General features: G+C 38.8%; 1 protein-coding gene across 1 annotated transcript in view; it reads left to right on the top strand.

Moving 5' to 3' along the window:
• Window positions 1-945: 945 nt before the first annotated feature.
• Window positions 946-26,798, top strand: part of Rec114 (REC114 meiotic recombination protein) — a 95,831-nt gene continuing 69,978 nt past the window's right edge. Inside the window, exons 1-2 of the mRNA XM_003462199.2 lie at window positions 946-1,626; window positions 17,741-17,830. Coding sequence (XP_003462247.1) covers window positions 1,468-1,626; window positions 17,741-17,830 — 249 coding nt within the window. The 5' untranslated portion in view covers window positions 946-1,467. The remainder of the gene's footprint in view (window positions 1,627-17,740; window positions 17,831-26,798) is intronic.

Consider the following 26,798-nt stretch of genomic DNA (forward strand, 5'->3'; position numbering starts at 1 on the left):
GCTCTTTTGCTCCTGCTCACCTTTGTAGCCTTATCTTCTTTAAAAACCAACTTCAGAGGATGGGAATGTAGCTCAGTAGTAGACTGTGTACCTAATATGTACGAGGCACTGGGTTTAATCCCCAGCACCAGCAACAAATAAGAAAACTTCACATTCTTGCTAGTGTTGTCATTTTCCTCATCCTAAATATTCTGCTCCTCAGTTTCCCCTCCACATGCAATGCCAGTTTCCTTTGCCTTCCCTTGGGAAGCTTCCTCACCCTTCAGGTCCTAACTCAAATGCTCTCCCTGTTGGTAGATTTTCACTTTATCTGCAACTTTAGATCTCATGTCATTACCTGTCAGGTATCCTGAGTATATTTGTATCTTGCTTTATATTATTAGATCCTTAATTCCCAGAGTTTAGACATATGCATTACCCATCTCTGTTACCAGATGCTGACTTGCATAATTACTTGCACTTTCTAGATATTTGATGATTTGTAGGATAAGTTATTATCTTTCCAAGCATCATCTATACATATAATATCCTTTGATGTGTAGTTTAAAAAATTGTTTGCATTTTAATACGATTTTATATATTTAGTTAAGGTAGCCTCCACATTCTGTTTACTTTGCTTTTGACTTTACACAAACTTTATGAATACCTAAATACTTTGGAGGTGGGGCTGACACATGGTTGTGGAGCCGTTCACAGTTCTACTCTGGCTCTGTGGTTCACTGGCTGTGTAACCTTAGGCAAGGTTACACATCTACTCTTTGCACCTTATTTTGCCTACAGATATTCCATCAGTGTAATAAAACTTTTTTTCCTCTTAAATTTACCACAAGGTTGTTGGGAAGATAAAAGAAATAACAGATGTGGAAGAGCTTTATCAACTATAAATCACTCATCAACTTCTTTTAGTTACTTGGACCTGCTGCTTGATGCACTTGCTAGCAGCCCCCTACCCATCTGTTTCCCCATGTGGTGAAAAATTGGTGGTGTGGAGAGACTGTGCATGGGGGCAGGATGATGAGAACGAAGCCACGTGGAACTGGTGCCGAACAGTGATATATTTGAGTTGTCATCTGAAAGGCCGCAGCAAGAAGTCCCCAGAACTATTGTAGGCTCTGGGTGTGGAACTTCCGGGGAATTAGTCATTTGGTAAATTTCTCAAGTCAGAGATGCTGAACAACAGACAGCTTGGGCAGCTCAAGGGAAAGTGAGGGTCCCAGTGCTGCAGAGCAGAAAGCTACTGCCATTTATAAACGTGAAACCCCTCTTCAAGGCCTAAGTGGAGATCACGATCATTGGGTGCCCAGGGTCATTAGAGACCAAGCCAGAAGCGCCCCCTGCAGGAACATTCCCGGCCTGCCCATTGGCTTCACTGAAGGAGGAGGGTGGGCCTTGAGTTATTTTGGCTCTTGATTGGCCAGCTTCGAAGATTGATGGCTCCCAGCAGGCTGAGCGAGGGGGCAGACCGACATGGCGGAAGCGGGAAAGGTGGCCACGAGCCTCGGAGTTCTGCGAAGAGAAGCGACTGAATGGCCTTTACAGCGCTATGGCCGTTTCATGCTGTCCGGGACTGGAGAGCTGACTGGATCTGGTGCTGAAGCTGGGGCAGCGCCTTCCCCTACATGGAAGGTGAGGCCTGGGGGCAGGAAAGACCACCAGACTCGCATACCCTAGGGAATGAGGGAAGACCGGCCAGCGTCTCGCTGCCACGAGGACAGGAGGAAACATTAAGTGACCCACTGACAGGCTTGTCGAAGACAAGACAGGCGTGCAGTTAACACAGGAGATGGATGTGTGTGTGTGTGTGTGTGTGTGTGTATAGAAGGCATAATTAGAGCCTATTACATTCTTAAAATAATTGTGCAAGGGAATGGTCAACATTTATATACAGGTATTCAGTAAACATTGAGCATCAAATATGTGATTCAAAGTGCTAGGAATATAACAATGAGCAAGATACGAATAATCCTTACCTTTTAGTAGAGAATATCGTATCTACCCAAATAACAATGTGAATTCTGGAAGGAACGATTAAATCCACCAAATGGTCATGCTCTTTGACAGTCCAGCACTCAGACAGGACTAAATTTGAATTCAAGTTTTTTATTTGTGCAAGTGTTGGGGATTGAATTTGAGCCCCAAAGTGCTAATTTGCTCTGCCACTAAGCGAACTGCATTGCCAGCTCCTGGATTCTAGTTTTGCCTCTGAATTTTGATCTTCACTCGCTTAACCTCTAAGTACCTTATCATAAAGTAGAAATATCTTACTATCATCCCAAATTTAATACAGGTAAAATAGATATTTATAAATAGAGCAAACAATCCTACTTCATAGGATTCTTTTGAGCACTGAATCAGTAATATATATCTATCACATGTAGGACTTGGTAAGTTATATAAGGGGTTGCTGTTATTCTGTTGTTTTGGTGGTGTGTTTTAACATTCAGTCCTTTTGGTCTGATTTGACTATTGGGTGTAGACCCTGTAGTTTTGGGGTTCTACACACACACACATGCACTTTTGTTTGTGTTTTACACAGCAGTAGATAGAAGAGTAAAAGAAAGAATATTCTAGGTAAAAGACAACGTGCAGAAGGGACCCACACCCTGAAATTCCACATGTATAATATAGAGGAGCTTAGAAAACAAAAGAAATGATAGCATGAATTAGATCTGGCTGGAGATAGTTGGTGCCTTATAAACATTATCTAAAAACCAGTGGGATACCATTGAAAAGTTCTAAGCAAGAGCACTTTTCATCTGTAAAAGTATCACTCTGAGGTGTGTAGATGGATTTGGAAGAGTATGAGTGGGTTTGGAAAAGTCACTAAAAACACTTTTGCAATGTTGTAAGCCAGAGATGACATGAAAGGATGATAGTAGAGATGGGGAAACTTGGTATATATTTTGGAGACTCAAAATTACAAAGCTTGGTGATTGATTGGATATGTGTAGTAAGAGTAAATGAGCAATTAGGATCATGATTGTAAAATGGAAAACACTGGAAGAGAAAGTAAGGGAAAGATCTAAGACACGAGTTGAGGGAACATTGAGTTAAAATGTTTGTGAAGCATTCACATAGAGACACTGAATAGACAGTATGGTATATTGTTATATAACTCAAGTTAGATCTAGGGAGAAGATATAAAGGTGTGAGTCAGCAGTATAATAGTGATACAGTCCTGGGGTTTGATGAGATTACAGCACTGTGCCCCAAAGTAATCTAACCTCTGTAGGTCAGAGAGAAGGGCCAGAGTCCCCAAAGGGTTAGAGAGTTAGGAAGACCTGAGGAGAATGAAGGAACATCAATGTTAGCAAGAGTTATTTCAAAAGGGAGAGTTGATAAGTTGTGGAATAAACTGTAAGCTAAGGAAAGATAATGACTAAAGGGTGCTCATTGTTTTTAGCAGCATGAGGGTCCTTGATGGTCTTTACCAAGACAGGCTGCCGTGGAGTAGAGAGGATAGAAGTCAGGAGTGGGCTGAAGAGTGACTGATAAAGGGAGGAGAGGAGCCAAGTGTGTGGACAGTTCTAAGAGGTTTGGCAGTGAATTATTCATCACATTCTGGAAATTAGAGGACACTCTTTAAAGCTTGAAATCAATATATTTAAGGTCAGTTCAAAAAATATTAAATATCTCGTTATGCTTTTGTGGAATTCGGTATCCTAAGAAATTATATGAACTGAAAATACAGAATGGGGTAAAAAAGAGTGAAATTCAAAGATGATGGCTCTGTAATGAGATCTTTATAAAAATAGGGATGTTTGAGGACATACTAAAATTGTGAAGCCTGTCCAATTGGTCTCTTGATAACACTCTTTAAGCCCTTTTACCAGGGGGATCTGTGTTGGCTACACTGGCTCAAGTGTAGCCAGATAACTCTTCATGTTGTATTATAGTGCAGGGACTATGGGTATTTGACCATCTTAAGCAGTTGATTGTTGTTATACTTTCTTTCTTTTTTGCAAAGCTTCTTATAATTGCTTACAGGGAACAGCACTTTTCAACAGTTTTCAAATGTTTGGCAAAAAGCCATGGCCACAGTGACAAGAGATGAGGTTGGCTTTTGCAGAGCTTTTGAAAACTGAGCATTTGTACCTTCCTTTGAATCTGTGCTGAACCATCCTGCCTGCTGTGATCAGTTTTTTTTTTTTTTTTAAAGTGAGAGAAGTAAGATTTGTTCTATTTTATGAGCACTGGAACTATTGTGCAATACTAATAATAATAAAAGATGAGCCATCTAAAGAACTGTACTCTCTAAGTCCCATGTGAATTTCTTATTTTAAAAAAGATGTGGTTCCTGCAGTAAAAATATGTTAGGTTAAGCACAAAAATATATCATGGTGAAGGATAAAGTCATTCTGGTAGTTTTTTTTTTTTCTCTAGGGAACTTTCAAGTTCAACCTTGTATAAATCTATTTTGAATTTTTTCTGAAATTATAGAATCTGTTCTGTACTTATAGTTGCTTAATTAGAAGACTTTTATCATTGTGGCCATATGCTGAGACAAAAATGTCAACCCAAGAGGAAAAAAAATGAGTACAATTACAAGACTTCTAAGACTTGAAATCCTGGTTGGGAAGAAAAGTCAGATCTGAGACATAAAGACTATACGTAATATAATATACATATACTGATTCAGTTCTCTGAATTGAGTTATTCTCATTAAATGCAGTATCTGGAGAGAAATTAATTAGGAAGTAAATAAATGTTTTGTAACAGCAAAGAAGAAATAATAAAAGTGGGGGAAAAGTGACATTTTATAGCTATGCTACTCAGACTTTAATATGCATAGAAATCTGGGGATTTTGTCAGTTGTGTAGATTCTGACTTAGTTGGGTAGATTTGGTGTTGTCTGTGGGATTCTGCATTTCTGATAAGCTCCCAGTCAACATACATGCTGTTTGGGGACCACACACTGAGAAGGTCTTAAATGAAATGGGCAGCAAAATGAAAGGTAGCAAAATTAACACAATAAATTTATGAAGTTATGATGTAAGTTAATCAGACTTATAATGAATATGCAAACATTTTATTAATGGGGTTAATATTTAAACCATCTGTCATGTAAATGGATGAGCAAATGAAATCCAAACTTGAACTTGATTTTAGTTCCTTACATCTGGTGGCACAGCCTTTCTGAAAAGATTACCATAATAACAGATTGGTCCATTTTATGTCTGAATATCATTTAGTCTACTAATTTGAGAATAATTTTGAAAGGTGATGTTAATTGCAGGTTGCTTTTAAATTAAGGTTTTACTGTGTTTTTCAGATTCCAAGTATTTCTCAGACATGTCCTAATTGGTTGAACCTGACAGCTTCTTAGATTATTTTTTCTTTCAAAGGGGAAAAGAAAATCATCCTTTAATTTTTATAGGAGGAACTTAAAATAATTGCCCTACTTAGAAATTAAGAAATAGAATATGAAGTTTGTACTTGAGCGAACTTTTAAATATAGGTTCAACGTAAGATATCCTTTAGAGCCTCTCAATAGTGTTTGTTTTTTCTTTCATATTCCAAGTGCCTATGTACTACCTGGTAAATGAATAGGTATTTAGAAAGTGTTTGAGTATGTGGTCTGATAGCTTTTCTTATGATGATGTGAACTATGAAATGGTAGCTACTATTATTTGGTTTGGTTTGTTTGTAGCAGCCCTGTGAAGCAAATGTTACACTCATTTTAGTAGATAAGCGAATTGAAACTCAGGTTTAGTGACTTTTTTGGAACACAGAGATAAGCTGAGAAGAAAAAAATCGAGGTCTTGATTTTTCTGTGGTTTTTGTGCTTTTTGTTGCCATGCTGCTTGCCTTAGAAGTGCTTAATATTTCACATGGGGAATAGCAGTTCAGTCCTGTGGAGGAGGAATTTTGAAATTAGCACACATGGTGAAAATGACAAAGATGACAGTTTTTTTGTTTTTAGGGAAATTTAAGATTTCAGTAAACCCCAAGACATTTTGTAGAAGTAATAGAATCGGGCTGAAGATGTAGCTAAATGGTCAAGTATTTGCCTGACATGCTTGAAGCCCTACGTTTGTTCTCTAGAACAAACAGACAAGCAAATTTTTTGTTTGTTTTTTGGTACCGGGGATTGAAACCACCTTGCACTTGCCAGGCAGGTGCTTAGGCCACTGAGCTAAATCCCCAGCCTGCTTGAAGAATTTTGATTGGATCTTTATTCTGAATTTTGCCTTGTTAGGAACCGTATATTTTTGGGTTTCTATAAATACTTTTGAGCTTTTTTCTGGTATAAGTGGCCGGAAGAGGTTGAATCCTTTCAAGTCTTGCTTTTAAACTGTGTCAGATCAACCAGAGCTACATTTGGCTTAAAGCTAATTTTTTCTTCCCATACTCCTAAGGCAAAACTCTTCAGAGAGGAGGAGTTCAGTTTTTGGCTTAGTGTTTCTACCAAATGCCGCATAAGTTTGGATGTTTAGAATGGGTGTTATTCCCTACCTTGTGTGAGCTCTGGGGTGCTTCTTAAATCCTTTCAGGTGGTTCTTTCCCCAGGCTCTGGCAGGTTCCTCATACACTTATTCAGCAGAGGGTCAGGCTTTATAAGCACTTGAAGTTTGTTCTTCGTGTATCACTCTGTCCTACAAACTCTAGCTTCTCTGACTACCTTGAATTCACAGCTCTGTCTCCTAAACTTTGAGACTGCCAGCCATGCCCACACTTATCCCCCTTGTTCTTCAGGCCAGGGTAACGGTAGAGTACATCTCTGTTACTTTCTTGTTTTTTCTCAGGAATTGTGTGCTTTATTACCTGATGTCCAATGTCTTGAAAACTGTTGCTTTCTCAGATCTATCCAGCTTTTTAGTTGTTTCAGGCAAGAGAGTAACTTTGGTCCCTGTTACTTCATGCTGGCCTGAAGTAGAAGTACACAGTGGGTCTTGGGCCTGAGTTCCGCTTCAGGTCATGCACTCAGCAAAGTATTATTAACTTGTCTCCTGGGTCTTCCTCTTTAATACTCCAATTAATGGTCTTATTGTGATGCCATAGACAGGAAGTTGAGGCCAAACTAGGTTAAATGCCTTGCCAGTTTAATGTGAGAAGCAGAAGAACTAAAACTCCAATTTTCCTGCAGTCAGTACTCATGCTGTGTGCTGCTATTTCCTATGTTGTTGTCTTCTCGTGGAGAAAAAAGAGCATGATCAGGAGTTACTGTTCTTGCATGGAGCATGCTTTTTTGGGTCTTTTTTTTTTTTTTTTTGAAGACTTATATCTTGTATTAGGATTGGTTGGCTCTGAATGACAGCAAATGCAAAATAGAGGTGGCTTTAAATAAGGTGAATGTTTATTATTCTCCACATAGGTCTAGAGCTGGTGTGACACTCTAGGGCTGGAACTGGAGATGCCTTCTGTTTTGTTCCTCTGCTGCACATGGCTGTGATTCGCAGTCTGGTTAGAATCAGTATCCTGGACAGCTTTGGGAGGATAGATGAGTATTCCTGGGGGCCCAGGCTGGAACTCAGCAGACTTTCTAATGAGAGTCTGATTTGAGTGTGTTTTGTTGGAAGTTTGGTTCCAAATGTGGTGGTGTGCTGCAAGTGTGTAGTAATTAGGCCATGGTGGCACCACCGTCAGAAGGGATTAACATTGGTCTCATGAGAACTAAAGTGAGGCCACCCCACATGCATGATGCTTTCCGCTTTTTTCCTGCTTTACCAGTGTGTTATAACATGTCTATGGGATGGGAGTCTCATCAGAGGCCAAGCCCATAAAGTCACTGATCTTGGATATTCAGCCTCCAAAACTGTGAGCTAAATAAATATCTTTTTAAAGTACCTTGTCTTGGGAATTGTGTTATAGCTACAGAAAATAGAAATAGAAACAATAAAAACTATTGTGTGATTACTGTCTGTTAATATATAGATAGTACTTGACAGATGTCCCCAAAATAGTGAATGAATCAAAGTCAGGCATTTAGTTAAGCAACTAAAGTCACATTTTATTTAATCTTTCTGAGCTGGAGATATAGCTCAGTGGCACAGTGCCTGCTTAACAAGCACAAGATCCTGAGTTCAATTCCCAGTACCAGAAAAAAAAATTGAAATTACTCTTTTAATCTTTCTGATAACCCTATAAGATAGTTGTTACTATTTTTATTTTGCAGATGAGGAAGTTATGTATTTCTAAATGACAACTGAGATTTGAGAATCCTAGGTCTGATTCCAGATAACATCCTCCATAAGGCAGTAGCTGTCAGTGCTATTCATCAAATATAAGACGATTGCATATCCCGGGCCTCTTGAATTGAAGTATGCCATGGGCCTGGTTTTGACCCATGAAATGTGAGCAGGACTGACAGACGTCATGAGCAGAGCCAGGGCATGATTCATCTTATTCTTTGTCCGTGGGGCAGTGCTGCAGACAGGGCTTCTCTGCCGGCCTGGGTCCTACAGAATGATGTAGCAGTGTAAGTTAGACACAGAGAGGAGGGATGAATGTGTACGTGAGAAATAAGCCTTGGTGTGGGGGGCTGTTATCATCTACAGCATATTCTGTCCTATACCTGACTGATAGACATGGAAAGTTTTCATATTTGTAGTTATGTTTAATTGGATCACATACCACATGCATTGTAGATTGCATAAGCTTTTGAGGAAGACTTTGTAATCAACGTCCTAACATTTTTTTTCTATGACAAAGTCATTACTTGTTCCAACACTCCAGTTTATAAATACATATTTCTACCTCAGGGGTCAGACTCTGTTCTCTTCCTTCAAAAACAAAAGCTTCATTTTATTGTGTAACACATAGTTTTCATAGAGGCCATGGCATATTTACATAACATGATTTAAGGACAGATCCGATGATACTTTTCAGCTTTACTGGCTTAGGGAGTCTGAAGAAGATAGTTTAAGAGGAGGCCCATGAATATGAAAAGGTCATTCATTTTTAGTATTTGCCGCCTACTATGTGCTGTACACTACAAGGTTCTGCTTAGATAGAGATGGCTGAGGCACCAGTACTGAGACAGTTGCTCAGCAGCTCGGAGGCCTGGTCCTGTGGAAAATGGGAGGCTTCTTTCTCAGCCAGTGCCAACGCAGTGCCTGAGAAATACATTAGCATATTGCTGTGACTCGGCCCTGCAGTGCAGTGTAGACACTAGAACCTGTTGGGAGCTGCTTTGTGAAGCAACAGAAGAGGGCCCAGAGGCGAGTGTAAGAGACACATTGCTGGGGACACTGTGGTGGGAATGTCCAAGGGGATGACTGCTTCCTGGTCTTGGTGGCAATTTCTGCAGGATTTATTAGCCCGGGAAATATTTAAGGAGATTCAACTTACTGGAAAAGCATTAGAGAAAAAGATATTAACTACAGAGACATGGAATGGTCATTTCAGAGGCATACAAAACTTGCCCCTTGGTTGCCTGACAGTGTTTTGAGTAGATATATTCTAGGTCAGTGATGGTGAACCTTTTAGAACCTTCAGTGACATAAATAGCTCGCCATGGCATGAGTCTCATAGGTTTGTCACCAGTGTTGAGTTAACTCTTAATAGCCAAGTTTAAAAGGACTGAATTCTTTCGTGATCAATAACCTAGGTAGACATATGGCAAGAAAGAAGGGATAGCACATCTTATGCTTTGGTATACATGAAATCATTTTTGTATCTTCTAAACTAAAAATTTAACATTGTATCATTCCTTTTGGGGACAGAGAGGATCCATTCTTGCTCTCATAATTGTTTTTATTATTACTGTTAACACTAAATTACTTGTAAGAAAAACCGAATTTTACTGTGTGGTAACTAGTATGTGGCAGGACCGTGTTCATTAGCATGATATCCCCTACAAGTCTATTGAAATAATTTTTGACATTCTTTAGGACAGAGAGTTGGGAGGCAGTTTTGCACATTTTTCATGTTTTATAACGCATAAATCAGCAGTCTGGGCTAACATATAACTCTGTAACCCTTTGTAAAGGGTCTTAAAATCAAAACACAAAACCCTTAAGGACATAATTTAATTCATAACAATCTGAAAAATAGTGTAATTTAGTTTTTTTGTAGTGTAGTTTAGGATATGTTTTTGAAATAGTTTTCTATAGTGTTTTCGTATAATTCTTCTGACTTTCTACTTCATTTTAGATACATAATGCAGATTTGCATAAATATATTCATATAAATTATGATAAGCTTCTGTTTAATCAACATAAGCTGTGTTCTGGTGTTTTAACTGTAAACTTGAGATAGACTCCAAGTAAATCTGAATGTGTGCTGCTGTGTTGATGGCAAAACACCATGGTGAACTGGTCCAACTGGTGTAAATCTTAAACTATTTTTGTATCAGTGACCACAATAAAGATGTGAGCATGATTGTTGTTCTCTAACAGCTTACAATTACTACTTTTTTCTACTGTGACTTTGGTCATTAGAGAAACATTTTTCTTTGAACTTTCTGTATTCTGTTAATGTAAACATCCCAGTAAAATGCTAAATTATCTTCCATTAAAAATACTTTCCAAGACCAGAAATAAGCAATGTTTTTCCCCCTTGGATACCTGGATTATGTTAGGTATTATGATTTGAAATTTTTGCATAGAATTAGTACATTACATTCAAATCCTAAGTGTAGTCTTTGTAATAAATGGAATGCTTTCCTTAACCTTGATTTTTACTTAGGGATAAGGGCATGAAGCTTCTTATTTTACTCTAAAAAATCTCAAGCATAATCAAAGTAGAGAGAATAATATAATAGAAATTGTGTGTGTGTGTGTGTGTGTGTGTGTGTGTGTGTGTGTATAGCTTAGTGACAGCACTTGCCTAGCATTCAGGTGGCCCTGGGTCCAGTATCCAAGACTATAAAAAAATATTTCCTCATTGTTTTCTTTGAAGTAAATACCAAATCTTTAATTATTTAAGTTCCTATCCCTGAAAGAAAAGGACTTAAAAACATATCCTGATCCCCTAAAATAACAGTTCTTTAACCTTGTGAAATAGTCATTGAGTACTCAAGTTTCAGATGGTCTCTGGAAAGCATCGTGCTTCTCTTCATCAGGACTGTATGTTGTGATTGACTGGTGGAGTTTTTAATCATTAGGTTTCTTGTCCACGTTTCCTTGACCCTGCCTCCTTCCCTTTCTTATACATTGTTATTGTTGTTGTTGTTGTTGAAACCAAGTTATTTTACATTTCTTTTTTTTGGTACTGGGGATCAAACTTGGGACCTTGTGCTTGCCAGGCAGACGCGTATCCCGCTGAGCTAAGAAGTCCCTGCCCTTTACAGAGATTCTTAAAGCTTGGATGTTGGTGATTGAATGCTGATGGCTGCTTAATCTGTGAATTGGTAGTTTAATCTACAAGTCCATCAAATGCAGGTTGATTTCTTTGGGGGAAGATTACTTACTAGGTGGCTTGGTTTTCTTTTGTGAGGAATACATAATGTCTCTTGGGGAAAATGTAGCTATTGATGTACAATATGGGTCTTTATTATCTGCAAATTTCTCTGAAGAAAAACTTCCTCATACCTTGGATACTGTAAGTTATCTGGTATTGAATCGTATAGGACAGGTAGGATAAATACTTGGTTCTTTCCTTTATTAACCACTTTTAAAAAGTGAATTAGTTCCCTAGAATATTCTAACACTGAAGTAGGACATTTTGATTTTTAACTGGATGCTTTTAAGATCTTTCTCTGTGCTTGGAATTCAGGAATTTCACCAGACCATGCCTAGTTGTTGATTTTTCTTCCACCCCATTGATGACTGGAACTTGACCTCTTCCCGTCTTCAATTACTCTCATGCCTCTCTGCAGTTGTGAGATATTTTCTTGTATTATTTGTTGAATCAGTGCCTTTCTCCAGTCTGTTTTCCTTCCTCCCCTTTAACCTCTGCCATTAACCTTTGTTCTTCTGACTCTGGATCTTGGTTCCCTGTATTTTACAGGGTGATGCTCGCATTCTTCGTCTTTGTGGTTTTGTTATGTAGTTCTAAATATTTCTCCTGTTTGATCTTTCAGACCATTAATTTGCTCTCAATAGTGTCCATGCAAATCTTCAATTAGCTATTGAATTTTTATATCTATAATGACATTTTAGCTCCATTTTGATTCAACTGTTGATGGCCTCTAGCACATCTGTTGTTAGGGGATGCCTGTTCTGGGTTTCTTGATTGTCTTTCACTGCCTTTGCCTTTTGGGTATGTAGTTCCTCTTCTTTGTCTAACTTTCTCAAGTCTTTTCACCATGAGCCTCACAGTCTGTCAGGGGATACTTCTCAGGGCCACGTGTTGGGAGACGCACAGCCTTGTCCTTCGGTTTTCCTGTGGAGGATTAGGAAGGTCTTGCTGTCCTTCCTAAATTGTCCAGATGCACTGTGACTTCTTAGAGATTGAGAGACCAGTAGGGGCTTCCAAATACATAGCGTAGTGCTGCCCCTGTCCACCAGTTTCAGTGGGTGAGGCTCTCCCTGGACACTGCCTTAGCCTTGCCCTGGGAGACACTTTACCCCAACTCCTTTGATCTGAGACTTCTGCCCACTATATAGGTCCACTTGGATTGGATTAGGGAAGGGAAGACTGCAGGATGGTATTAAAGCTACCATTTTCTTAAAAGTCCTTAGAAATTCCTAAGTTAGTGATAGAACTGTGGGGGGAGGACCAGCGGCGGGCGGCTGAAAAGATAAGAAGTATGAAATATAAATAACCTTTATTTTGGGAATGCGGGGAGAGACACCTCCGACCCCCTGAGGCATGGCATGTCCACTCCGGGGCCGGTGATCTCTCCGTGGACCACGTGGAGTGAGGCACATAAGTAGCTTCGCTTGGGGTGGAACCTAAGGGGGGCATTAGGGATGCACAGGTAGCCCTTTGGTCTTAGTTTGGCGCCAGAGGTAGATTCCTAAGGGTGGGGGAGATAGGAGCTCTTTGGCTTTACTTGCTGCAGTGTCCAGCCTCGGCCAAAACCCTTTCAGTTAGTCCTTGTTAAATTGTATAAACTCACTATTTAGTTCTCTTAAATGAGGGAATGTAACCCATCTGAAAAACAGTAAGCCTCCAACTCTGTGCCCGCAGGTAACTGGCTAACCCTTATCAGAGCTTCAGGTCTTTGTTTACCTTCGCAGTGATGCCTTTGCCCCCAGCTATTTCTCTTTTATTTTGAGACAAGGTCTCAGTAAATCTCCCAGCCTGACCTCAACTGTGTAATCCTGCCTCAGCACCCTGAATAACTGGGCTTGAAGGTGTGCAGCACTGTATCGAGCTTCAAGATTACTTTTTTTGAAATGAATGGCATTCAGTCTGTAGGTCACTGAGTGGTGTGGTCTTTTTAATAATAAGAATCTTCCAGTGCACAGGGATGGAATATCTTTGCATTTGTTTGTGTCGTCTTCACCTTCTTTCATTATTTTATAGTGTTCAGTGTAGAAGTCTTTCACTTTCTTAGTTAAATTTATTCCTTCCAAAGTAGTTTTTTAAAATAGCTATGGTACTTGTTTTCTTGATTTCTTTTTTTAGATAATTTGCTATTATTAGTATAGATATGTTACTAATTTTTGTATGTTGATTTTTGTATACTGCAACTTCATTAAATTTATTGATCTAATAGTTTTTTTAATGGAGACAGAATTTGCGAAAACTTGTTATGTGGTCCAGAATATAGTTTGTCTTGGTGAATGTTCTGTGTATACTTGAGAAAAATGTGTTTTGTGTTGGTGTGTTGGTGTTGGGTAGAGTGTTGTAAAAATGTCAGTAAGGTCATGTTAGCTGGTAATTTCTCCCCAGCTTCTTTGTACTTGATAATTTCTCTCTTGGTACTGGGTATCGAACTCATTACCTCATGCTTGCTATACTTGATAATTTCTATGTACTTGTTCTATCAGTTATTGAGAAGGGTATAGAAATATGCCTCTAAATGTAGACTTGTTTCTCATTATAGTTCTATCAGGAACTGCTTCATGTATTTTTAAGCTGTTGCTTGAAGTATCAATATTTAGGATGCATATGTTTCTTAACTGACCTGATTGTCACTGTGAAATGACACTCTCTTTATCTTTTGCTATCCTTATCTGACTGATACAACCACTCCAACTTGCTTTTAATTACTATTTGCATGATACATATTCTCCATCTTATGTTTTTATATTTAAAGTATGTTTCATTTCTTTCAATTTTCTTTCTTTCTTTTGGTACCAGGAATCGAACGCAGGACCTCATGCTTGCCAGGCAGGTGCTTGTGCCACTGAGCTACATTCCTGGTCCTAAAATATATTTCTTATAGGTAGCATTCTTATAGGTAGTATTTTTATAGATAGATATCTTTCTTATAGTTGTGTTGTCAATGTATCCAATTTGACCACCTCCACTTTTTTTTTTTTTGTCTTTTTCATTTTTATCGGTACCGGGGATTGAGACTACCTCTACTTTTAATTGAGATGTTTTTGTATTTGTTGTGGTTATTGATATAATAAAGTATAAGTTAATCACTTTGTTTTTGTGTATTTATCTGATCTGTTCATTGTGCTCTATTTGGTCTTCTGCCTTCTTTTGAATTAATTATGTTCTGTTTATAATCTCACTTGTCAGTGATGTTTTAAAGATTTTGTATGTAATCACTATTCCAGTACTCATTCTGTTATAGAGATCTTACTTTTCATCTGATACTATTTTCTTTCTTGCCTAGAGGACTTTAATTTTTTTTAGTGCATATTTTCTAGTGATTCTTTCTGAAAACATCTTTGTTTCCTTTGAAAAGCTTGCTTTTAACCTGATGCTATTCACTTACCCAGTCAAGAAATCCTGCATTACGTGACAGGTACTATCCTATGCATTTGTAGTGACCAAAACAGGAAAAAAGAGAAGTCTGCCTTCATAGAGATCAAATCCTGTTCAGGTTAGACAGATAATAAGTAGGTAAATACAATGGAAAAAGGCAGTAAGAGGTATAAGAGAAGAAAAATGAAACTGAAGGAGGAGTAGCAGAAGTCTGGTCTGGTGATGGGGAGTTCTCAGCATAGTGGTTCGCAAAGGCCTTACCTGCGTAGATGACACTGAAAACCTGAAGGAGATGCAGGGGTGACCCCTGCATCTGGATTTCTGGAGAGGAGAATTTCAGCTATCCAGGCGTTGTAAAGCCCCGGGGTTTACAATCATATATATGTGTGGCGGTATGGACAGCAGAGTGGGGGAGAGCAGGGAGGCAGAGGGGGCTGCATCATGGAGCACCTCCAGGGTTTGGGAATGAGCTTGAAAGCCAACATAGGGCTTTGCTCTGGACACGCTGTAATCTGACTTTCAAGTTTTAAAAGAATCACTCTGGCTACTCTACTGCAAATATGACATACTGTTGGAGAAGAGAAGAACAGAATTGGGGAAGCTAGTCATGCGGTTATTATGATAACCAGCTAGCACTTATGATAATTCAGACTAGACCTATCAGAAGTGGTTACATTTTGAATAGTTTGGTGATAGATGTGAAGGATTTGGTATATGGATTGGATAGGGTATGAGAAAAGAAGTGCTGGCTCATTTCTAAAGAAAGAGGACAGAATTACTTTCAGAGATGGAAGAACTGTGGGAGTCAGTTGCTTAAAGTACGCTAGTGCATGAAAGATGCTTTGTAAGTACAGAATGGATAAATGAATAAGAAGGTTAGGTAAGAGTTTAAGGTTGGGACTGCTAATTTTGAGATGACTGTTAGACCTTCACATGGAGATGTTGACTGTGAATTAGAAGTGATGATTTGGAGCATAGGAAGAGAGAAGTCATTGGTTACCATTTGAAAAAAATTTTTTTTCAAAAAAAACCCCAATGTTTTGGAAAGAATTGGCATCCTTATGAGTGTTCCATCCAGCAAGAGATGTTCATGAGTATGTTTACAGCAGCGTTATTTGTAGTAGATCTACACTGGGAAAAATACCAGTAATAAGAAAAAATGGGGTATGGTTATAGAAAAGCATTGTACAATAACAAAAATCTGTATGTGCAATATTGATGTAGTCAAATGCACATTTTTCCCATGTGATTTCATTTATGTAAACGAAAGTAAAGTGTGTTGTTAGAAGTCAGGATGGAGACTATTTGAAGGGAGGAATAAGCAGGTAGTGATTAAGATAGCACAAAGGGCCTTCTGGAAGTCTGGTAATGTTCTGTTTCTTTACCTATTAGTCACAGTGTGTTTGCCTGGTCATCAATGATTTTGCTACATACCTTTATGTGTTGGATACTTTTTGATATACATGTCATATTTCTTTTTCTTTCTTTCTTTCTTTCTTTCTTTTTTTTTTTCTTTTTCCTTTTTATTGGTACCAGGGATTGAACTCACCACTGCCTGCTTGCAAGGCAGGTGCTTATGCCGCTGAGCTAAATCCCCAGACCCTTACATGTCATATTTCTTTAAAAAAGTGAAACTGTCATGTTAACATGTTGTCTGCCAAAGAAATTTGTTGTCTGGACCCTAGTTTTGAAAGCAGTGCTTGACTCCTAGCTGTTCTGGTTCTGTGTGGTCATGAAACATATAAGATAATCTATATAGGCTGTGGTGGGAAGAATGTTCTATAAGTTCCCAGTACCAGGAAAGAGGCAGAATGACTGCCACCAAAGGGGTTTGTGCAGGGCTTAGCATATTCCCTGTGACACCTAAAATGTTTGCTCTTTAAATTTGGGATTTAAAATGAATTAGAGCTAATAGGAAATTAATGGGTTTAAATATAATATTAAAGCTCCAAACCACATATAAAACTGTAAGATGGAACATTATATCTCAGTGGAATGCAGGATCTTATAAGAATATACCTTAGTTGTTGGCTAAGTGTTAATTACTTTGAACACTGGGCATTAAGGTATAACTTATCACATTATGAATAAAAGATATATACCTTATGCTTATTAGTGATAGTAAAACCACCCACACAGTAGTCACTACATATATTGGTCCTGCCCTCCCTGTTACTTTAATTGTCTCAGTTGCTCACTCCAGCTCAGTAGGTCTTGTTAGACCAAATCTAACAAGATCAAATGTAAAGGGGGTAAGTCCAAGGTCTTACATTTAGGTTTAAAATGAAGAAAGGGAAAATATGATCTACAAATATAGGTGATGATCTATGGATTGCTTTACTGTTCCCCTGAAAAGGTTAGTGTGATAGGTTGCACTCCTGCATGTAATGATGTGACTGTGTGATACCAAGAGGATTAGGTGCACGTTTGTGTCACCGTATCTCAAGTGACTGACAAACTAGAGTTCATCTGTAGAATGTGAAGTATTTGGCTAGAGAAAGAGGGAATCTGAAGTCTCATTCTGTAAGGCATTATCTCTGTAATACAGAAAGAAAATTGAAAGCTCAGAACAAATTCTTTCTTTCTTTTTTTTCTTTGTCTTTTTGAGACAGGGTCTCACTATGCAGTTCAGCCTGGCGTTGAGCTCACCTTGTAGCCCAGGCTGGTCTCAAACTCAAAATGATCCTCCTACCTCAGCTTCCTGAGTGCTGGGATTATAGGCATGCACTGCCACACCCCATGTGATTTCTTAAAATGTAACTAAAAATTGATTCATATAACACCCATATCTCTTGGTTTTTAATCTGGCATTATTTTTGTTTCAAAGCACTGGTATGTATTTTTACTTTTTAAAAGCCTAGCTGATAGTCTTGGGTTTATAATTTAGAACTACAAGGGAATGGTTACAGATTAAATGAGAGGAAAGAGAACACTCAAGATAGATGAGTACGAGTTTGATTATTAGGACGGTAAGTTTATCAGGATTACAGAAATGTTTTTAACACGTTTCTCTCTGTTTTTCAAGGTATTTTATTCTAATGAAGAATCTGGATATCTGGTTCTCACTATAGTTATATCAGGCCACTTCTTCATTTCCCAAGGGCAGACACTACTGGTAAGTTTTATGCTTAGTAGTTTAATATGCAGATATCTTCTATATTTCCTTAGCTTTGTATTCTTGTATCCTCAGGCTTCTTCTGTCTCACTGAAATTCATTCATTAACATTCATCAAACATTATTAAACCTGCTATAACAGTGGAAAATGGGTACACTGAATATATAGGATCAGAGTAGATCAAAGGATTGAGGTTGACTGCTATAAAGAAGTGTTCTTAATTGGAGAGACTGATTGGAAGACAAGGCCAGACTTACAGAGAAGACCAGGGTGGGTTTTCCAGGTAGGGAAGCCAGAAGATGCAGAAGGTAACTAAAAGAAAACAAAGTGCATTGTTTTTGATTAATGGAGCCCTCCATAAATCTCCTAATTTTGTAAAGATACATTTGTTCTTTATTCTGAGTGTATGCATGAATGTATGTATGTATATATATATATATATATATATATGTATGTGTATATATATTTAAAGGAAATTTCACAGTGAAGAAATACGTAAAAGAGAAAAGAAGAACCATTTCACTTGAAAGTTTAGGTTCTATTTAGTATGTAGAGACAAAATGAATGAGGAAACAACATAGTCATTAACATCCTAAGTAGTTATACAAGAAAGGAAAGACCACAGTAAGTTACTGCGTCATTTAGGTGAGAATACTGTCCACACAGACCTAATGCATTCATAACAGCTGTTTGCTGAATGTCTGTATGGGCATAATTCATTTAACAAATATTTATTGACCAATTAGAATATGCTAGGCATTTTGGCAGTTGCTAGGAATATCAGCAGCAAAGGCAGAAATCTCTGCTGTCAGTGAGGATAATCATTCTCCTGAGGAGAAACAGATAAGCAAATTGGCCAAGTACATTTAAAAGACATTCATTTTGGTACTGTCTCCCATGTTCTAGTATCTGGTGGTGGCAACCCACATGCGTGTACTGTGATGGTTCATCCTTCAAGCATCTGAAATCAACCTTCTCAGTGAGTGGGCAGTGACCTGCAAAGCCATCTTGATTCTCCTTGCGACTTGTGGAACTGCAGCCTGAGTGGCACTGAGTTCCTTTATTGGCACTGTCAGTAACTGGATCTTCCCTGTGAGATTAGGTTTCTGAGGCTCTAGGGAGGCACACAGTCCCGACTGAGGGGCACCTAGCGCACGGCTGGTTCTCCCTGGCAGTGTCACGGGTCTGTGCCACGTAGGGGCACAGGGTTTCACCCAGCACTTCTTATGCCTCATCTTTATGCACCCTCAGCCAGTGTCACTGCACACTGGAAGAGGTTGCTTTGTATCATGTGGGATGATGTCTGCACTGCTATTGCAAGACTGAATCTATCAGATGTTGAGATGCCCACTGCTGAAAAAATGTAAGGGCAGTTGTAACCCTACAGTGTAATGCATGTTGTGTGCATAGACACATGTCACTGTTGAGGGTTTTTTTAGTTGATTTTTCTTTATGTTGGGAGGCTACTGGGGATTCAACCCAGGATCTTTGCACTGAGCTATAGCCCCAGCTCTCTTTTATTTATTTTGAGACCGTCTTCACTAAGTTGTAAATGGGATAATACTTTTTAAAATATTCTTTAAAAATCATCTTTATTGAGGTATAATCTATAGGAAAGAAAATTCAGTAATTTTAAGTGGTCAACGAGACAGGTCTTGACACCTGTACACAGTGTGTAGCCAGCGTTGCAGTCATGGTAGAGGTCTTTCCAGGAGACCCAGTGCTCTCCAGGCAGGCTCCTTGCCCACTCTTGGCTCCCAGCAGCCACTGATCTGCTGTCGCTGTCGTTTTTGCCTTTTCCTTTAATAGTATACTTATTTTTTCAATTGAGGGGTAATTGCATGTATTTACTGTGCACAACATAATGTTTTGAAGAATGTGTATATTTTGTAGTCACTGTGTCTAGCTAATTCACATATGCATTTCCTCAATATAGTTCTTTGCCTTTACTTGAATTTTATGTAACAGAGTCATGCAATATAGTCTTTTGTATCTGGCTTCCATTAGCAAAATGCGGTTGAGATTCATCTATTTTATGCACTATCAGTAATTCACTCCTTTCATTACCATTTCTTACTGTACAATATTCCATGGTGTGAATAAACATAATTTATACAATCATTCAGCTTTGGGTGGGCTGATGTTTGGGTTGTTTTTATTGTTTTGACTATTATGAGTAATACTGCGAAACACTTGTATACAAGCTTTTGTATGGAAATGTGTTTCTCTTGGGCATTTGCTGAAGAAAAAGAAAGGAACTGTTGGATCATATGGAATGTCTCTCTTTAACTTTATAAGAAACCATACACCTATTTTTCACCGTTCCATTCTTATACTATAAGCAAAGTATGAGAGTCCGAGGTATCCCACATCCTTTCCAGCACTTGGAATTGTCAGTCATTTTTAATGTCAACTAGTAGATGTGTAATGGTGTCTTACAAAGGTTTTAATTTGCATTTCATGTGCTTGTTTGCCATGTATGCATCTCCTATCGGATGTGTCCGCTTATATTGCTTAACTATTTTCCATTCACTTGTTTACTTTCTTACATTTGAATTATAAAAGTTCTTATTCTGGTTAGACTGTTTCATCAGAAATATGTTTTGCGAATATAGAAATTTTTTTCTTTAGTATCTTTATTTCAGTTGCTATTATTTCAGATATTTCAGGTGTGTGGCTTATATTTTCTTCTGTGTATATGGCTTCTAGGCTTTCTTGGGATGGGCTGGAGGTTTGAGATTGCATTTTGGTCTTTCGTCTTGTCATTTTCCTATATTTCTGTGTTTCAAGTGATGTTCCAAAGCTTCCTTTGGGAGTGTTCGAAATCATTTCTCCTACGCCCTCAGCTCCTGGGACTGAATAGAGGTTGCTGAGCGTGATCCAGTGAGGCCCGCAGGACCTCCCATGCCACCTCCGGTGTTCCAGGGAGCTGGGAGGGCTCCTAACCAGGGTGATGGTCCAAAGCTCTCTCAGGGCTAGCACCATGTTCTATAGAGGACAGTATGAAGACACTGCGATGCTTGGGGGTGTCTGAGGATCCTTTGCCGCCCTCAGTAACAAGTCACAGAAACTAGAGGTGAGCTCAGCTCCAGGTTCTCAGCACTGAACTTAGAATTTCTTTAGTATCTTTTGAAGATAATTTAAAAATTTTGAAGTCTAGGTTTTTCTCTTCTGTTTCATACTTTTCTGTGGTACTTAATAAATTTTCATCTATTCCAAGATTGCAAAGATAATTTTGTTTTCTTCTAGAAACTTTATGTAGTTGTAGCTTTGTATTTAGAACTATAGTTGTAGCTTTGTATTTAGAACTATAGTCTATTAAATTTTTAGTATTAGTATTTTTATTTTGTATAAAATGTTTTCTTTCAAAGCAGTGTTATGGAATGTAATCATGGATCCTAGGGAATTTACTTTTTTTTTTTTGTCTTTTTCGTTTTTATTGGTACCAGGGATCGAACTCACGACCGCACACTTGGAAAGAAGGCACTTATGCCGCTGAGCTAAATCCCCAGCCCCCCGGGAATTTACTTTTAAAAGTCATTTTTAAGTAAGCATTCATTTTTAGTTTGGGAGTTTTTTTGTTTGTTATGGTACCAGGAATTGAACTCACAAACTTGTGCTTGCCCAGCAGGTGCTGTGCCACTAAGCTAATTCCCAGGCCATATGATGAAAGTTAAGTATATTTGTTGCATATAGAGATCAGTTATTCCAGTGCTATTTATTGAAAAGCCCACTTTTCATCATTGAATTGCTGTGGTACCTTTTGAAAGTGCTTGCTAAGTACTGTATATGTTGGTTTATTTCTGGACTCTTTTTTTTGTTCTGTTGATCTGTGTGTCTTCAGACTGCAATCACACACACTGTTGATTTCTTTTACTTTATTGTGGTTTTTGAAACCATGTTGTATGATTTCTCCAACTGGGTTCTTTTTCAGAGTTGTTTTGGCTATTCTAGGCTGTTTGCATTTTCATGTAAATTTTAGAGTATACCTTCCTACAAAAGAGCTTGCAAGGGTTTGATTGGGACTGTTTTGAATCTGTAAATCAATTTGGGGAGAATCGATTTCCTACTAAGTCTCCCAGCCCCTCAATGTATTTTGAATCTTATTTGTTTGTATCGTTTTTAAATCTCTTTTAACAGTGCTTTGCAGTTTTCACAAGATAAGTCTTGTAAATATTTGCTAGGTTTGTTCATAAGTATTTCATATTTTTGTTACTATAAATAGAATTTTTGAAATTTGAATATCTAATGGTTTGTTGCTAGTATGTAGAAGCACAAAGTGAATATTAAAAATCATATGTATCCTGTGATCTCGCTAAACTCAGGTATTACATAGCTTTTATATAGACTCCTTAGGATTTTCTACATAACCCGTTACTGGAACTAATGACAGTTTTACCTTTCCCTTTTCCATCTGTTTACTCTCCCAGGCTTCTCCACCCTCTTCCCCTAAATTACACTGGCCAGGGCAGTGAGAGTTGACGCCCTTGCCCTGTTCCTAGTCTTGGGAGGAAAACATTCATTCTTTCCATCATGCAGTATAATGTTAGCTGTATGTGTTTTCATGGATACACTGTGAGAGTGAGGAAGTTCCCTTATGTGCCTCGTTTGCCTAGTTGCCTTATTCCCCTTTATGATTCTGGTAATTTATAAATAAAAATTGTTTATGTTTTCAAGGTATTTAGTGTGTTGTTTCAATGTACATATACATGTGAAATGAATACTGTAGTCAAGCTATTGACATACCAGTACCTGATATAGTTACTGTGTGTGAACATTTAAGATCCACTTGGAATAGAGAGTAGTCTTAACTTTAATTCCCATGCTGTTCTGAGGTCTGTAGGATTTATTCATCCTGTCTGAGTCAAACTTTGTATCCTTCAACCAACATCTTGTATTTCTTCCATGTTTCTCTTTACCCCTGGTAACTGCCCTTCTATTACTTTGCTTCTATGAAATCAGTTTTTTTAGATTCCATATGTAAGTACAATATTTTTCTTTTTGTTTATTATTTCACTTAGCATAATATACTTCAGGCTTATGTATATTGTCCAAAATGGCAGGATTTCCTTTTTAAAAGCTGAATAATAATACTCCATAGTGCGTATGTGTGCATGTCTTTGTTATCTGTTGATGGATGCTTAGATTGTTTTTATTTCTTAGCTGTCACAGCCAGTACTTCAATAAGCATGAGAGTGCAGCGCCTCCTCCAAATACTGATTTCATTTCCTTTGGTTGTATACCTACCAGGGAGATTAGCTAGATAATATAGTAGTTCTACTTCCAATTTTTTTTGAAGATCCTTCATGCTCTTTCCATAATGGGTGTGTCAGTTTACATCCCCACCAATAATATGGCCCCTTCTTTCCACATCCTCACCAACAGTTTATTTTTTGTGCTTTTGATAGTGACCACCCTAAGAAATCGGAGGTGACACCTTACTGTAGGTTTGATGATTAGTCCTGGTGAGCACCTTTCCCGAAGCCTGCTGACTCTCGGCTAGTCTGTGGAGAATTGTCTACTAGGCCTGCTGTGACTGGGATTTTAAAGGTCCCTCAAGTACCTATGTGTTGAAGACTCTTTCCCAAGAGGAGATAGGGCTTAACGGGAGGCTCAGGGCACTGGGGCGTGGCCCTGAAGGAGAGGGTGGAGCACTTAGTCCTCTTTTTTGCTCCCTGGCCACAAGGTGAGTGGTTTTGTTCTCTTCCATCATGATGGGCCACTACAGACCCCAGCACTGGGGCAGCTGATGACAAATTGGAGGGTCCTGGCCTGGGTCTGAGAACCCTTTCCTCTCTGTGGACTGATTATCTCAGGTTCCTGTCGCAGTGACAGGAAGCTGACTAGTGTAAGGTCCTTTCCCATGTTTAAGTGGATTATTTGTTTTTGCTATTGGTTTGAGTTGCTTGTATATTTTAGTTATTAACCTCGTGTCAGACTCAGGGTTTGCAAAAATTTTCTCCTTTCTGTGTGTTGCCTTTTCATTATCGAGATTGTTTCCTTTGCTGAAGTTTGCTGACTTTTAAATCATGAATTAGGAGTCTAGTTTTTTAAAATGTTTTTCTGCATCTATTGAGATTTTTTAAAATTTAGCACTTTTAATAAGTTTTAAAAGTAATGTTTTTGCTGAGCCAAATTTTATTGTAGAAATATTGGATTTTAAATATTACACTTGTGTGTGTGATAGAAATAATACATATTTAAAAGGTATTTTATTCCCTAAAGAAACAGTTTTTGTCAACTCACACAATTTATTCACAGTGTTTTGGGGGGTCCACAAAAAACGACGCATAGAAGACCAAGTACATTGGGATTATAACTCATGTGAGTTGCAATTTTGAGCTGGTAGTACATGTACCACCCCATTCCCTCAGACTGATCGGAGTTGTGACCTATTAGGATTTTTCTCATGGAAAGCAGGAATGGGATGTCTATGGCAAGTTTTAGTCACTTGTGTACTAGTATGAGAATCCAGTGGTGGATTAAAATGCTCTGTTCTCATGCATTAAAAGGCTCTGTGTTTGTTCTCTCAGTTTTGTGGAAGCCAGCTCTCCCTCACCCAAAAATCATTTCTTCTGGGGAAACTGATGGCTAATGCTCAGTGACAGTTCTGTGTGTATAATATGCTTTTGTAAGAAATCGAACGGGTCAACAAGGCTTTGGGTTTCCTTCCTGGTTCTGAATTACTTTTTGAACTCAGTTTCCCTGGAATTTCATAGGTCTCTGTTCGCTGCCTCCTGTGAGGCCCATGGGCGCAGTGCTGCAGGCTGACCTGTGTGGGGGTGTTTACTGATGCTGTGAGTTTCCTAATGAGACCTTGTTTGGTCGTGCACTTAGCTGCAGATGTCACTGCAGAGGACTCTGTGCAGACCTCCACCACGCATTCTGTTGACATTCATGTCACAGGGTTGGTATAGGGAGAGGGCTGAGAACTTTGGCCAGGTCTCAGTCTACCTTAGACTTGAGCTCCGCTGACTTCTGCGTTCCAGTGTTGGTATCTGAAGAGCTCCTCCCTGGGCTATTTTGGGCCTTTAACTTTTTTTCCTAATTGGTAAACACAGTAAATTTACCACCTTAACCATTTGTTTTCACCTTAACCATTTTTAAGCATGTGTGGCAATGGCACTGAGTACCTTCCATTTCATGCAGCCACCACCACCAACTGTCTCCAGAACTCTTTTATCTTGCAAAACTTCAACTCTGTATGCATCAAGCAACAACTCCTTTCTCCCTTCCCTACTCTGGGTAATCAGTATTCTACTTTCTGGCCCTGAATTTGACTATTCTGGTTATCTCGTATAAGTAGAGTCACATAATATTTACCTTTTGGGACTGGATTATTTCACTTAGCTCAATGATGTTTATTCATGTTGTAACACATGTCAGAGTTTCTTCATTTTTTAAGATTGAGTAATATTCTACAGTAATAATATATATATATTTTGTTTACCAATTGATTGGTCAATGGACACTTGGGTTGCTTCCACTTTTTGCTTAAGAATGCTACTATGAACGTGAAAGTGATATGGGCAGAAAAAGGGTGGACTCCAAAAAATTTTAAAAAGCACTGCCAGGGGCTGCAGGGAGTTATAAAGTAGCAAGCCACAAGGGGAGGGGCCAGGGTCTTAGGATCAGTTTGTCCCGATAAAAGGAACCAGGGAGGTGGAACAAGCAGTTATAGAAATCAGGGAGGCAGGGAGGGGGTTACATGATGGGTATGTTACAAGGTTGCAACTTAACTGGCAATTATACAAGTTTTATGGGAAGAGAACAAGTTATAATAAGTACAGCACATTTTGGGTTTTTGAGCTTATAACAGAAAGGAGAGATATTTGAAACCTTTCCTTTAGTTCTTTGGATATGAATCCTTAAGTAGAACTGGTAAATGATACATTCTATTTTTAATAGAGCAGTGGTTGTACTATTTTACATTTCTACTAATAGTCCACAAGGTCCCAATCTCTCCATATCTTCACCCATACTTGTTATTTGTTCTTCCCTGGGGGTTGGGGTATAACTCAGAGGTAGATCACTTGCCTAGCATGTGCAAAGCCCCAGTTTGGTCCCCTGAACAGCAAAAGATAGTATTGAAGGTTTTCTCTAATAGTCGTGACAGTAAAGCTGGATTGTGAACTTTATTGGCTTGTGTATCTGAGTGTGTCTAGGCGGGCCATGGAGACTGGCCTTCTGCACTGTATCTGACTCCTGGCCTGTTCCTCTCCAGTGTGATTTCCCGGTTCTGCTTCCATGTTATCATGACTAAGCAGCTTTGCTCCACCAAGGGGCTTCTGTCATGATGTTCCCGCCTTGGAGCCTTCCCACCGTGAACTGGATCCTCTGAAACCAGGAGCCACCTTTAAATTGTGAGATTTCAGGTATTGTGCCCCAGTAATGAAAAGCTGGTAGAGACAGAACTGTCCTTTTGTGGACGAGGGTATATCTCACATGGTTTTGATTTGCATTTCGCTAGGATTGCTGAGGATGAGCGTTTGTACGTACTTGTTGGCCTTTATATCTTCTTGTGAGAAGGGTCTGATTGCGGTTTTATTGTTGAATTGTAGGATTGGACTTCCCCCTTTACACTATAAATGCACTCCATCCATATGCGCATGCACAAATACATATTCAGTTGATAAACATAGATTCCTTTCCCCCACTTGGGTCTCAGGTGGTCTTCTCCAACCATCTTGTCTTTTAGCCTGGGCTAGGGGTAGACTGAGCACTGTGAGCTCGTTGGATGGTAGTGACTTGGAAGCAGTGTGTCTCACTGTACCCCTCCTCCAATCACCCTTAAGTGCAGAGCTGCCCCTGCTGCTTCCTGCTTTGCTGCCCACTCTTCATTAGGTGTGTCTCCTCTGGGTGCTGGAGTCCTGATGACTGCACTTTCCTTTGGTGGCTGTCTTTTTTCCATGTGTTCCATACTTGTTGGAGGTAATAGTATTTTATAAGGGTTTCAGTTACAAATCT

The sequence above is a fragment of the Cavia porcellus genome, unplaced genomic scaffold (genome assembly GCF_034190915.1).
Source record: "Cavia porcellus strain 051 isolate PalLab524CR breed Dunkin Hartley unplaced genomic scaffold, mCavPor4.1 scaffold_38, whole genome shotgun sequence".
Taxonomy (NCBI): domain Eukaryota; kingdom Metazoa; phylum Chordata; class Mammalia; order Rodentia; family Caviidae; genus Cavia; species Cavia porcellus.